This window comes from Physcomitrium patens, chromosome 20 (assembly GCF_059467195.1).
Source record: "Physcomitrium patens ecotype Gransden chromosome 20, ASM5946719v1, whole genome shotgun sequence".
NCBI classification, from domain to species: domain Eukaryota; kingdom Viridiplantae; phylum Streptophyta; class Bryopsida; order Funariales; family Funariaceae; genus Physcomitrium; species Physcomitrium patens.
Window position 1 is genome coordinate 10,649,090 of NC_143429.1, and position 13,461 is coordinate 10,662,550.

At 40.1% G+C, this 13,461-nt stretch overlaps 1 protein-coding gene across 8 annotated transcripts; it reads left to right on the top strand.

The window, feature by feature from the left end:
• The first annotated feature begins 896 nt into the window (after nt 1-896).
• Nucleotides 897-10,902, top strand: LOC112273255 (E3 SUMO-protein ligase SIZ2). 8 transcript variants are annotated; one of them, XM_090245026.1, is made up of 18 exons: nt 897-2,266; nt 2,480-2,560; nt 2,968-3,028; nt 3,266-3,332; nt 3,592-3,751; nt 3,991-4,124; nt 4,246-4,314; nt 4,570-4,657; nt 5,081-5,156; nt 5,522-5,595; nt 5,749-5,856; nt 6,008-6,178; nt 6,355-6,459; nt 6,601-6,681; nt 7,050-8,159; nt 8,421-8,619; nt 8,900-9,290; nt 10,258-10,902. In XM_090245026.1, exons 1-17 carry the CDS (start codon nt 2,240-2,242, stop codon nt 9,067-9,069), a joined length of 2,781 nt encoding a protein of 926 aa, XP_090101152.1. In that variant the 5' UTR covers nt 897-2,239; the 3' UTR covers nt 9,070-9,290; nt 10,258-10,902. The 8 variants fall into 8 exon arrangements, with proteins under 8 accessions (XP_090101152.1, XP_024357533.1, XP_090101155.1 ...); XM_024501765.3 differs by having other exon boundaries at nt 10,261-10,902; XM_090245029.1 differs by having other exon boundaries at nt 8,961-9,290.
• Nucleotides 10,903-13,461: the final 2,559 nt, after the last annotated feature.

A 13,461-nucleotide genomic window follows, 5' to 3' on the forward strand; every position in this document is an offset into this window, starting at 1 on the left:
CTCCACCTTTGATATATTAAGCATGTTTTTTGTTATCAGATATTTTCATCCATCTATCAATCCATTGATTCATCCAAACATACATCCATCCATTCATATATTCATTCATGGGGAGAGAGTGAGAAATGCATTGATGGTGGAGGAGGGTATTCATGGATGTGGGGTACTTCCCATTCCCATGAAGGATCATTTTGTAATCACCATACAAATTCTAGGACACAATTCATGAGGTGGAGGAGAAAAGACTTGGTAACGAACGAACCTGTTCTTCAACTTCACCCCCTTCTACAGCCTGGCACGCTCTCGCCTTGTGAACGCCAGAGAGAACACACTAAACTTATTGAGAATGTTCCGGGAACACCGAGAGCGCAGTGGGAACGTCGGATCATGCGGACGGTTTCATTGGAACAAAGGAACGAAGGAAGGAACGAATAATAGAGACACTGAGGATTGGGCTGGGGTCTTGCGCGGGTATAGGGTGGCGGGGCCTCGGGACGGGTCACATGGAGAGCTGGTCGCTTCCATGTTGATGGATTCGTGGACCCGGTCCGGCCTGGCCTGGCCTGGGCGGACCCAGTGGGAGAGAGCCGATGGAGGGGAGCGAGTAGAGTAGAGTAGAGTAGCACTCCATCTGGAGCTACATCATGGCGTTCTGGAGTCTCGCTAGGGTTTCGACATCTTCCCCCCCCACCTCACCCCTTTCCCTCGTTACTGTCATTGCCCGTTACTGCTGTGGCTTACCGTAGCACAGCATCATTCGCAACTGCATCGGTGGGACGCACATTCTGTAGCCATTGCGGTGTGGCTTCTGTCTATTGAGCCTCCGACGATTTTTCTTTTAAATTTTTTGATGCCTTTTTTATTTTTATTTTATTTTTAATATTTTCTCGCCCCCTTCCTACTTCCATTTTGTTGTGGACTGCAGTTTGAAGCTCTCCATGGGATGGGCCGTGGCCTGGCCATTTCTCCAAGGCTCATGCTCGTGTGGATTCTCTTCATTTTGTGGGGTCCTGTGTCGAGCGGTGATTGTGGGAGTAGCGGGTCTGGGGTTCATTGTGGTGCCCTAGCAGCAGGGGAGAGGAGTTTCTGGGAGTATGCTCCTGGATTGCTGGATGTGCTCGAGGGTTTAGTTGGAAGCATTCGGCGACATGTGTAGGAGTCGTTTGTGCTAGCCTTTTGGGTTGCTGATGGGAAGAGTTCGTGGAGTGAAGGGTGGCAGAGAGGGTGCAAATTTGGCCGCATTTTGTGCGAAGATTGAATTTGCCTTGTGGAAGTGATTAGGGCTGGTGGTCTCGAGCATTGGTTGAGGTTTCTATTTTTTCACGGGTTTTAGACTCTGGTATTTTCTTGTCTTCCGTACTGTAGTGGTGTCGTCCGTCTTCTTTGTCCAGCGCGATAGGTGATGTCTGGAGCAACTCGCAATCGGTTGATTATGGCCTTTCGTAGGGTTTTCTGGTGATCTATCGGGGTTCTGAGCTTTTGAGTGTTGGGTTCCTGTTCCTTGCTTTGGTTGCGGCTCTTGTGAAGCTTGTTCTAGTCAATCAGGATTTTCCTGCCTATGGTTGTGCTTGTAGGACCTCGATTTTAGTTCGCTGGGCTCCACAGTGGTGAGGATTGGAACCTTGAAGAGACGGCAGTGCCTGGGAATATTTCCTAGGTTTGGATAGGGAAGATCCGGCGTCCCGCACCGACAAGTTTCGTAGTTTCATCGAAGTTTCAACCATTCATTCCATATCGCTCCCGTCCTCAGCTCAATTGCAAACTTGGCGTCACCGTACTTCGGTTCCGTGTGCACATGCAGTAGTGTTGTAATTAAGTACCATTTCCTCCAGCATACCCGAGTGACCTCTGTGTCTTGTCTTCTTATTGTCGTGTCAACCATTAGTCTTTGGTACTCATCGACATCCCACCATCCGGCAATTTTGTGGGGCTCTTTTATTTGGATCAGGCGCTATGTTGTGATGCCAACTTCAACGAGATTGAATTTGCGCCAATCATCCTGGTACTCTAGTTTCAACAGTTCAGAATCTTTGCTGGGATGTCTGTTGTATAGTTTAGCTGCCGATATTACTCTCCATTCTCCGGCGTTATGATTGGATGGCGCAGAGGGCAACACATTTGAGAATTGCACCTGAAGCAGCTAGTTACACAGAGGAACAGGAAGTCATTGCCTGTTTGCAACCAGAGCTTTACGAATTTACATCCGCACTGTAGAATTGCAATTTTCTTGCTGTTAGCAATGGCAGACGTGGCCACTCGATGTCGGGTATGTCCCTCTTTTATACTCATAGCTTCTGAGCGAGTATTTTCTGCTCAGTTTTTTTTGTTTTTGTTTTTGTTTTGTTTTGTTTCTGTATGACCTTTGGGTGGGCATATCTAAACGTGCCATTTACATTCTATCATTCTTGCTTAGTGGCAATTTAGAGGGTACATACTTTTTAAAGTTTAGTTTTATTGTTTTGGGATCGTGTGCCTGCAGAGCCAGCTGGGATCCTTTCGAATCAGGGAACTGAAAGATGTCCTGTCACGATTAGGGCTTCCCAAACAAGGGAAGAAGCAGGTACCGTCGGAAACCTCACCAATTACATCCATGTAGCATGTGATTTCTTACCCCGCCTCGGGAGGCCAGTCAGCTGTCTTCTTTTTTTTCTTTTTTGAATCAGCTTGTTCGTACTTGGAACGTCTAGTATCTTTCTGGAATGTGATATAGTTTGGAAGTTACGTGGAAACAATACCATCTCTATCTCCATTCAGTTATACTGAATATAATGCAAGTTTAGTGATATTGTCAGCTGATGATGATCGTCGCTTTCTTTCTATTAATTACTTAATATGAAACTCGAGTTGAAGTAAAGATCCACTTTGACAGACTAATTGTAGGTTGTATTGCGCAAATGTTTGCTAACTTTTTGAGCGCATTAGAGTTCTCATTTTAGCGCTTCGTGTTTTCCTCTTCGATTTGAGCAGATTCTGATGGACAAGATTATGGGTTTGATTAATCCTGCAGACAAACAATCGCTAACTAAAGGTGAGTGGTTACCAGGATCAGGGATTCTTTTATTGCTGCCATAATGTGCACCTAAGTTATCCCAGGCGAGATGCATACATCATTTGATAGTTTTGTGTAGTTCCCTTTGCAGTTGTTGTACGATTTCTATGAAGTTAGTGGCAGCGATAAACAAATAAGGTTGGGTCAGGTTTACGAAAACTGATTCATCAGTAAAATCACCCGGGATTGTACCTGGGCGCCGAATTGTTTTCGCAGGATCGAAAAGCAGCAAGAAAGTTGTTTCAAGGGAAGAAGCTATTGCCATCATCGACGAGCAGTACAGGTGCGTGCTTGCTAATGGTGCTACACCTTCGGACGCGCTTCTTGTGTGTTATGGGGGGATCTGTGTTCAACTGGTGTACGTTCAGGAATTGCTATTCCAGTACAAGTAAAGATGTTCCGAAAAGAGCATGCTAGTGTTTGTTTCTAGGAATTACCATAATGAAAACCAATTGAATAGAAGAGAATAAGGGTCAATTTGTTAGAATGATTGGATTTTTCATGTTTTACTCCCATGCTAAATGTCTTGGGGATCTTGACAGAAAGCTTAGACATTCCGGAACCGAGTCTAAGCATAAAGTTGCTAAATCTGGATCGAGTAGCGGTTATCCATCAGCAGGCCCTGAAGATCATGAAGTTGTAGAAGAGACTAGAACTCGTTGTCCTTGTGGAAGTAATGTGGAAACTGGAACAATGATTCAGGTTTTCCTTCATTTTTTTCTCCGCTTCTGTTTATTTTAAGAACTCTGATTTGTTCGTTGGCAGAGCTGCACCTGCTCGAATGTTAAGTGTCTCAGTTCTCATTCGCGTGGCAGTCTTACAAGCAGTATTTTTCAATTTGTAATAGCTTTTAATATTCATATTTAACTGTTTGTTCAATTAGTTATTCTCTTCAACTTTTGCAAACTTTGAGTTTAGTGTAAGAGTTGTCGCTTGTGCAGTGTGATAATAATAAATGTAAGATCTGGCAACACATGGACTGTGTTGTAATTCCTGAGAAGCCATCGGATGGAACTCAGCCAGAAATCCCGTCAAGTTTTTACTGCGAGCTCTGCCGCATAGCACGTGGTGATCCGTGAGTTTTGTTTACTTGCGTACCTATTTTTACCTTGAATTTGCCATATGCATGGTCCGATGGTCGTAGTTGCTACTGAGATTGTTATGTTTATCAGTGGAAAATGTCTTGGTCTGGACAGGTTCTGTGAAGCCCAAACTCATACCCTAATGCCTACAAAGCTACTTTCCTCCACGGCCAAAACAGAAGGGTACGTTTCTTGAATAGATGTTCGGTTTTTCTTTGACATCTTGAGTGGGTCCTGATACACATAACCTTTTATGAAACTGAGTTCTTATGTAAGTTGGTTCTAGTGATCTCAAATCAACTACTGGTTTTATGTCTCTATTTGCTTAAATCAGTTGTATGGTGGACCTTTATATCAATCGATTTAATATTAGTGTAAGTACGTTGTCAAAGATATATTTTTCTGATATATTGTTGAGGTTGGCACTTACATTTGCAGGTCCAACACTCTACAGACTATAGAAAAGTCTTTTTTTTTAAGTCGAGCCGACCGGGAACTTCTTCAGAAACTAAATTATGATTTGCAGGTATTTCCCTTCAAGTTGTTGAGTAGTATCCTCAGTGTTAGTTGCTGAGTTGTTACATGCTCTGGGTTTATTCCTTCGTTTCTTTGAGCTTCTACGAGTATTTCGGAGGTATATGTTACAAGTTTGTACTATCTCTTGAGGGAAGAATTGTGTATATACTAGATTCAATCACCATTTCGCTGCACAAGTTTGGCTTTTTCTCTTAGAATATTCTTATGATACGCTTCTAAATCGTTCTTGTTAATAGTTATGGGTGCTTAAACGAAATGGGTGAGGTCATTGAAGTGTAGCTATTCTGGGCACGTGCACTTTTACACATGTCTGAGTATTATCATGAGCAAAGTTTTCAGGGTCACCCCTGACTACTCCTGTGAACATTTGGTTTCATGTTCAAAGATATGAGTCTTCTTTATTGGTTTTCAGGTGTGGTGTGTGCTATTGAGTGATAAAGTCTCCTTTCGCATGCATTGGCCTTCCTATGCTGATCTTCGAGTTAACGGTACCATATACTTCTATGCCTTTTTCTCGAGCTTTATTTACCTCTTGTAGCGTATACATGTCGAGTTCTTATCAAGACCGCCTGCATCGAATGGGCCAGCATATTCTTCTGTGCACGTTGACATTTTTTGGTAGATTTTGCAGTTTTTAGTAACCAGGTTTTATCTTCAGCTGTTTTGTACTATGGAAATCGATACTTGACCCTTTTAAGAGCCTTAACTGTGCAATTTAGTTTCTCTTTCAAGTAGGGATGCGTAGGGCTAATGAATTCTTTTCCAAGTGAAGGATTTTGCAACTGTTGGGGTGCCATAGTCCACTTGAATAGCTACGAATGACTTTTTGGATCCCACTTTTGTTCTGTGGCAGGAATAAGTGTGCGGGTTACGAATCGACCTGGCCAGCAACTCTTAGGAGCAAATGGCCGCGACGAAGGACCTGGTGTAAGTGTGATCTTAAGTATGCACCTAGTTGTGTCAACGGTGTATTTCCTATAGCTTAAGCTTTAGGCTCACGGTCGGAGCTTTTCAGTGACAGCGTGGATATTGGTATGCCCTGTGCCATTTTTGACAACAGTAAATTTTCCTGTATTTCAGATCACTGTATGTGCCAGGGAAGGAATGAACAGGCTGAACATGTCAGCCTATGATGCCCGCCCCTTCTGTCTGGGGGTGCGAATTATCCGCCGCCTCACCCTGGAGCAGGTGTGTGCTTTGCATTAGTTGGCAGTATCTTTGATATCAACCCAAACGCTGGAGAGTGTAGAATCTGATTGTTTGCTGGCTGTTAAAGGTTTGTTGATTCTACGTAAGGACCTCTCTGATTGTATTTATGGTATTTTTTCTTGGTTTTAAGGTTAAAGACCTTATTCCTAATGAGAAGGATGGGGAGCCGTTTGAGGAGGCTATGGCTCGAGTTCGGCGATGCATCAATGGAGGGGGTGGTCAAGGTTTGGGGGGCAATGATGACAGTGACAGTGATTTGGAAGTTGTAGCAGAATCAATCACTGTGAACTTACGCTGTCCGGTGAGAGGCATGCTTGGCGCCACTATGATTAGCTACAATGTCTTCTGAGCACTTAGCTCTGATACATCTGTCAATTGACTCTAATCATATATCAGATGAAGAAGCGCGTCACACTTGAGGTGTTATCCAGTTTTTAATCCGGGTCGCATCAACGTGTTTGAATCTTTGTTGCACAGATGAGTGGATCTCGAATCAAGGTTGCTGGCCGTTTTAAGCCATGTCTCCACATGGGCTGCTTTGACCTTGATACATGTGTGGAACTCAATCAGCGAGCACGGAAGGTATTTGCCATTTATCGGAGTGTAGCTGTTAATCTTTGTGGCTTTGATAAAGCAGGCATAATTCTGAAATGGTTGAGATGTAAGGGACAGTTGACTTTATGGTTGTACCAACAGTTTCTGTGGTAATTGTGGCGAATGCAGTGGCAATGCCCGATTTGTCTGAAGAACTATTCAATAGAGAATCTGATCATCGACCCTTTTTTTAATCAGATTACAAATGCGGTATGAATCAAGACCCACAGTATTGCATATTTTTATGTTGTCTATACCTTCTTGTGCTTGAACATGCTTCTTGCCATGCCGTTTGTGGTAAATTTAACTTCAGCATAATTTAAATGTGACGTGCGATGATCTAGAATTATCGTCACTGTGTGATTAAAAATATTTAGTGGAACTGGCGCAAGTATTCAAAGCGACTCATACATCCAAGAAAAATCCGTGATGCCTTAAATAATTTTTTTTCTTACTTCTGCTCATAAGTATTTCTAAATATTCATTTCATGGGCCTGAGTATAATGTTATGATACCTATAGCTTGTGTGTCTTTTGCGATCTGTACTCTTGTGTGTCTTATGTCTATGACTTTGGTAGCAGGTGAGAACTATGGATGAGGACATAACCGAGGTGGAGCTGAAGGCTGATGGTTCTTGGCGTCCCAAACTGGAAGGCCATGCCAAAAATGGCGAATCTTGGCGTCCACCTCCAGTCGCTGTTGGAGCAAATATTCACAAAGCTACGGCTGCACCTGTTTTATTCTTCAAGCATGTCAAAACTGAAGAGGGGATGTCTTCTCATGACAACGGGTTTTCCCGATTCAAAGTAAATCCTTCTGGTGATTGGGCTCGGAATGCCACGAAGCATCTGAATGATGGCCCGAGTCAAAAAGTTGTTGACGCACCCAGACTTTCAAGAAGTAGCAGTGCCACTGACAGTAATCTTAAAATTGACGAGGATGAGCACAGTGTGAATCATGATCCGAGTGAGAAGAATGCTGTTTCAATGGATGATAATGAGGAAGTTGAGTACTTGGCAAGACCACGGGATGCACCTGGCGGAACGTGGCAAACCAGTGGCGATGATCCTGCAAATGGAGCCGATGTAATTGTTCTTAGTGATTCTGATGATGATGGAGGAGAGGAAGAAGATGTTGTGGCATCTTCTGCTGCATCAATGTATGCAGAATCTGACGTTGGCAATAGGAGAATGCGTTCTCGAGAGGTTAGTCATACGAATGGTGATTCATCAGGGCTTGCCCTTGGTTTAGAAAGTACGGATGTCACTCTTGCAAGCAACTCAGTCTGTAACCCATTCGACCCTCCCCTGAGCACTAGAGTTGGTGTCGGTGTCTCCGATGAAGGGACGAGCAACAACAGTGGATTTGGCTTGCAGTCCGACAGAAATAGTTTTTGGGTATCCGCCGAGAAGACCAGAAATGGGCAGTATAGTTTTTATGCCCCTCGAACAGAGTCTGTTAATGTACTGCAACATCCTCCTCCTGTGCGGCCGACACCGGTGCAAGCCCTAGCTGGTCCTGGGTTTTTGTCCGTACCTCTCGTTAGGGATGATGCGTCATTGGCATCGGGATGGAAAAGGTATAGTCGGCCTTATGGAGCCACAGGCACAGATGGCGGTAGTGTGGACAGCGACACAGATGCTTCGCCTCTGCAAAATTTTCTGCCATCTCAACCAGCACGAGCTGAGGTATTGTTGTTGGAAAAGAACCATGCATCAGAAGAAACTAATCACAGGACTCAATTGCTAGAGTTAACCTTTACTTCTTGAAATGGAATCCAATTCATTTCCTCATCATTTTGCGTCCTAAAGCATTTGTCCGCAAACCTGTGCTTCTGGTCTATGAATTAATACAGTATCCCTTGGGCTCCTGTATATGATATGGGCGCATATCAATGCTTTTATAGTGAATGATGTGTGTCATTTAGTCAGTAACATGTATTTTTGCAGGTTCAAGACAATCTACGAGGGCCATTTCTCCCCGAAGCTGATGATATTGATAACTCTTGGTTTTCCCTCAGTCTTGGCGGAGGAGAAAACTTGGCAGAACCATCTCCAGCACGAAGTAATTTACGCACTAGCTTAGAACAGCGATCACCAATCCCTCAACCTAGAGTCACTGCACACGATGACACTCATGGTAGATCAGGTATGTCAATCCTTGCCCCGCATAGAATTTTTGAGCTATTTCTAACTTGGAATTGATTTAGTTAGATGTGGTATTGGAAGGGCTGCACAAGAGATCCTGGTTCTGAATTAGTGATCTTGATTTATGTCTGATATCGGGTTCATGTAGAAGGAATTTTTTTCTACGTTGTCGATCTGTAAATTGACGTTAGCTAATCGCGTGATTTATTTATTTTTTAATACTACCTACCCTGTGCCTCTATAATTGCTGGTGTTGATACTCTTAATAATTGTAATGCTAGGACGTCTGGGTAAGCATGGTTCGTCCCAGCGCCTAATGGACTCACGACCCCCAGTGCGCAGTCATTTTACCGCAGACGGCCATCCTTTTCCAGTAAGGCCACGAAGTAGCCCTATGCATGCACGGAAAAATCCTCGCCAAGTCCGGATGGATGATTCGGATGTAGATTAGGGATGCTCCCTGGTTGCTTTTTCTGCTGGTGGGCTGTGACCTGAGCGGTCGAAATCATACATTTTGTAATTGATCTGCACCAGCGTCATCTGTCTTCGTTCCGAAGAGACGGCTGTTTGCTCAGTTGTTCAGTGAGGCACAGTTATGTTACAACTCAGAATGGACATCCACAACTGGCGGCTTCTGCGTTCCACAATGCCCGGGTGGTCCTCTTCTGTCAGGTAGTTTGCATGCTATGTCAAATCTATCCGGATTGATTTGTTTATATGCTGCTGGTTCGTAGGCAATTTTGTGTGAAGCTCTCCTTGGCTATTACCTGCGTTGCACGTGAACATGGCCGTCCTACCTTGGCCTTGGTTGATTATTATGAGCTAACGAATTCGTTAACGTCAGATTGTAGCAGAAGCATACTGAAGCAGAGCCTCCTGGCTCCTCTTTGATGTCCTAGGGTTTAAAACAAGATGTTTGCATGTTATAATCTCATGGGATGAATCTAGATGGATTGCCTCACTGCACATGTGCCAAACGAATACTGGGATCTAGATTTCTTTTATCTCTGGCTTTTTTGCAGAGCTTTTTGAGAAGTCAATTTTTTATATGCAAAGTTCATATAAACGTGTATTTATCCCTGTTCTCCACTTTTTTCATTTTTTTGTTGTTTTTGTTTTTGTTTTTTCAAAAAAAATCTTAAAATCTTCCAATTCTGCCTCTTTTCGTTTTTTTCGTTTTTTTGTTTTTTTATAGCAACTTTGAGAAGATTCTTAAAATTATGGTTAAAATCCTTTTAGTAGATTGAAGCAAAGCAGTGTGTGAACTTCATCTTAGATATGCTTGACAAAAGTTAGTTCCATACTTGGAATATCAAGTTAATTTTAAAGTGTGCGGACATGGCAGTGTGTCCTAGAAACCCATTATGGGTTGCTTCTGGTCCACTTTTGCCTTCATGTATCTGAATTTAACTCTATAGTGGTCAGTGATTTGCTCGGAATCCTCTAGATGTGTTACATATGTTAAGTTCTGTAGTAAATTCCAAGTTTGTTAATTTAGTTGATTCTGTACGAATCTGGTACTTATATGAAAAAGCATTTGATATTGTAATTCCTTAATCATGTTAATATATTTTTAGCTTTTTCTTCAATTGCAACGGCATTAATCCTCATTTGAAATGGTTTTGCTGAATTGGTTCAGCAGGATTTGATGGGGCTTACACGAAAGAATTTCAATGGTGCAAGATCACGCAAACGCCTGCAACCTGTTTTCAGGGTTGTACCCCTAGTGCTGGCAAGAAGTACGGACAGAGCGGTTAAATGATCGTCTCCGTACCTGTCATGTCTTTGTAATATGGTATTGTACAGTGGAAAACAGCAGACTTCAAGCTGAGAATGTAATTTCGGTGTACGTAACCGAGAGTGAAGGGCGATTTTAGTTCATTTTTTGAGGGGTGTCTTTGCATTTATGTCTGGTAGCTTTATTTTTGCTTGGGCTTGTCTCAAGTGCTGCTGAATGAATTTTCAGGCGGAGAAAACTACGAGTTTGAAGGGGACCATAGTGCAGGTTGTTTGACTGGAAGGAAAATTTCAGTGATGTGAATTTTTCCAGGCCAGTCCAATATATTTTTTCTTCTCAATTATATCTCCCTGCTTCGTAGCACTTAGCTTCAGTGAAGCTTTTTGGAAAGCACAGATTCATGTTACATTTGTTGTAGTTAGAGAATCATACGATCAATTGTGGAAAAACTACCAGTGTTGCATCAAGTCGTGACACTCATGTACTCTTTTGCTTTAACATTATACTTGACGAAATGTCTCATTACGATGAGTCACATCCCACCCACTTTTAGCAGTACGTTCTGTTCAGGACCAGTTGTTTTTTTGACACTGGTTTTCTGGAAGAGAGCAGTAAGCCGGAGGGATTGTATTGGTTTCAATGCGAATGTTCAATTTGGCCGGATTGTATTGCGTGGTATTCTAGTATTTGTTCATGGTTGCAAATCTTATGTGATTTATACATTTGCAATGGCCATAGTCTGTCACGAATACCGTAGGCTACAAACGTTGAAGGTTTTCAATTTTAGGAAACATGTAATTGCTATTAAAGTATGCTTTCGAAATGTGTAGCGACAATTCAGAAAGGAGCAGAGATACAAACTGGTGATTGTATGCTGAATCTAGGATGGGCAGTATTTGTTAAGCTGCATTCACCTGAAGGATTTGGGTTGTCTGGAGATTGAAGACATGACTTCGACCAAGTCCAGCATCGCAATGATTTGAACAGAGTCTGGATCTTTTGAGTGATGAGTGTGAACATTGTTCAAGAGATCTAGTGTTTGATTCTATGTTGACAATTTTTGTGTTGGAATTTGGTGTCGTGGCAATGCTTGCTGCTGCAGTGTCCTCAGGTATCCTTTTGCAGCTCCTAAAACATTCTGGACCTGGAGTATTTGGAAGATGATTTATGGTTAAAACACTTGACCAGGAGCAGATTTGCCATCTGAAGGAGCTGGACTAGGCTAATTGTAACCCTCCTAAAACAAGAGATGTCACAACTGTATCTTCAGCTACTTCCTCAATCTGTTAAATGCAACCAAAATCATGTCATTGTATTTAACAATGAACACCGAACAAAAACAATTGGAGTGGCATAGGTCATGTATTTGTATGTGGGTGTAACATTGTGTACACTAACAGGTGTGCATAAATTCACGTATAAATATAAATATGTCATTGAGAGATTTACATTTGTAATAATTAAAATGTGAAATGCTTTTTAGATTTTAGAAAAAAAATCTAGTCATTGTATCATGTGACGTGTATATATATATATATCATATATCATATATTGTAATTTTTAAAGTGTAAATTATTCGAAATAAGAAATGCATTTAAACACAAGGACTATAAAATCATTCATTGATTTTTATAAACTAATAAAAAGAAACATAACCATAAAGTTCTTTACAATTCAACAAAAGAGTTTATATATTGCTTTTAAATCCATTTATATAAAATTGATAAAATATATTATTATTTTATTATTTATTTAAAAAAGAATAAATTGTGAAATTTAAAGTATAAATTTTAATATGAAAACACAGTACATAATGTTAAATTTTATTTAAAACAAACAATATATAATGTTAAAATTAAAGTAATATTTTATTTTTATTTTTATTTTATCTAATAATTATAATAAAAGTATGTTTATATATATAAAAGAAAAAATCCGTATTATTGGCCACAAAATTTTCTATAAAAGTTTAATTTGTGGTTATTAAGTAAAAAATTGACAACTTCTAAAAAAATATTGACTTAGAAAAAAGAAAAAGAAAAAAGAGTATATGCATAACAGTAATACCATTCATGTTTCTTTATTATAATTGGCAAATTTAATTTTTATTTACTACAACAACTTAAATAGCTAAATAAAAATAACTTTGGAATAAAATGCATTTGAGGTGGTATTTATGTCTTCATTATTTTTTGGACATATGATCTTAATCATATTTAGAGAAGTGTATTGTAAAAATCTATGCCATTAGGCACATAAAAACATTTCTATATTTTTGTATATTCTTCCAAGTTCCCATGAGTTTCCTAAGTTCCTATGACTTTCTTGAATTATTGTGTGTTTCTAAGTTCTCTTCTTCATAGCTAATTAAAAGACTTTTGTCTTTTTGTATTATATCTAAGTTGTCTTATATTATTTTGTATGAGTTATAGCTAATTGTATAGTTTTGTCTAGGTTTTTACTTTGGATACTCAAAAGCTCTACCACGAGCTATTATATTATCTTCACATTATTACTCTACAGATCTTAGAGTAGCTTAAGAAAGCCCAAATTCATATTTCCATCTATTTTGCAAATATTGTACAACTTCTAGCTCTCATAAATATTCTTTAGTATTTCCAAACTTAGTCAAATTTAAATAAGTTAATAATTTGGCTCATTTAGAAAGCATCTTTCTATCTTATTGTAAAAGTTTTTTAAGATCTTGGTACATTTGGAATCTTTCAAAAGTTAAAGATTAAGTTTTTAATGTAGTTGAATTTTTTTGATTATGATCTTGCAAAGTATTCATAAAGTTAACTTGAAATAAATTATAAGGCTCTAATTAATAATTTTTTTTTACAAAAATAGAAATAGATTTACATGATTGTAGTTTATAAAGCTCTTCAAATATTAGTTAGATAATAACAAATCAAGATCGAATGATATGTAAATTGGGCCAAGATCATAATCTCTAGCTGGCTTGAATGTGCATAGAAGCACTATATCAAAAGTGTTTTGCTATATACTCTAAACTCATGTACATGTCAAATGAATCCCATTAGTATTGGCTATTGGAATTTTATTATAGTTATTTATAATCATTGTTGTTGAAGCAATCTTCAA

What these genes read in the sequence shown, in the direction of transcription:
- LOC112273255 (XM_090245026.1), top strand. Translation starts at nt 2,240, where the DNA reads ATGGCAGACGTGGCCACTCGATGTCGG. An exon ending in AAACTGGAACAATGATTCAG is followed by an intron (nt 3,752 to 3,990) that starts GTTTTCCTTCAT and finishes TCGCTTGTGCAG; the next exon opens with TGTGATAATAATAAATGTAA. An exon ending in TGCTGATCTTCGAGTTAACG is followed by an intron (nt 5,157 to 5,521) that starts GTACCATATACT and finishes GTTCTGTGGCAG; the next exon opens with GAATAAGTGTGCGGGTTACG.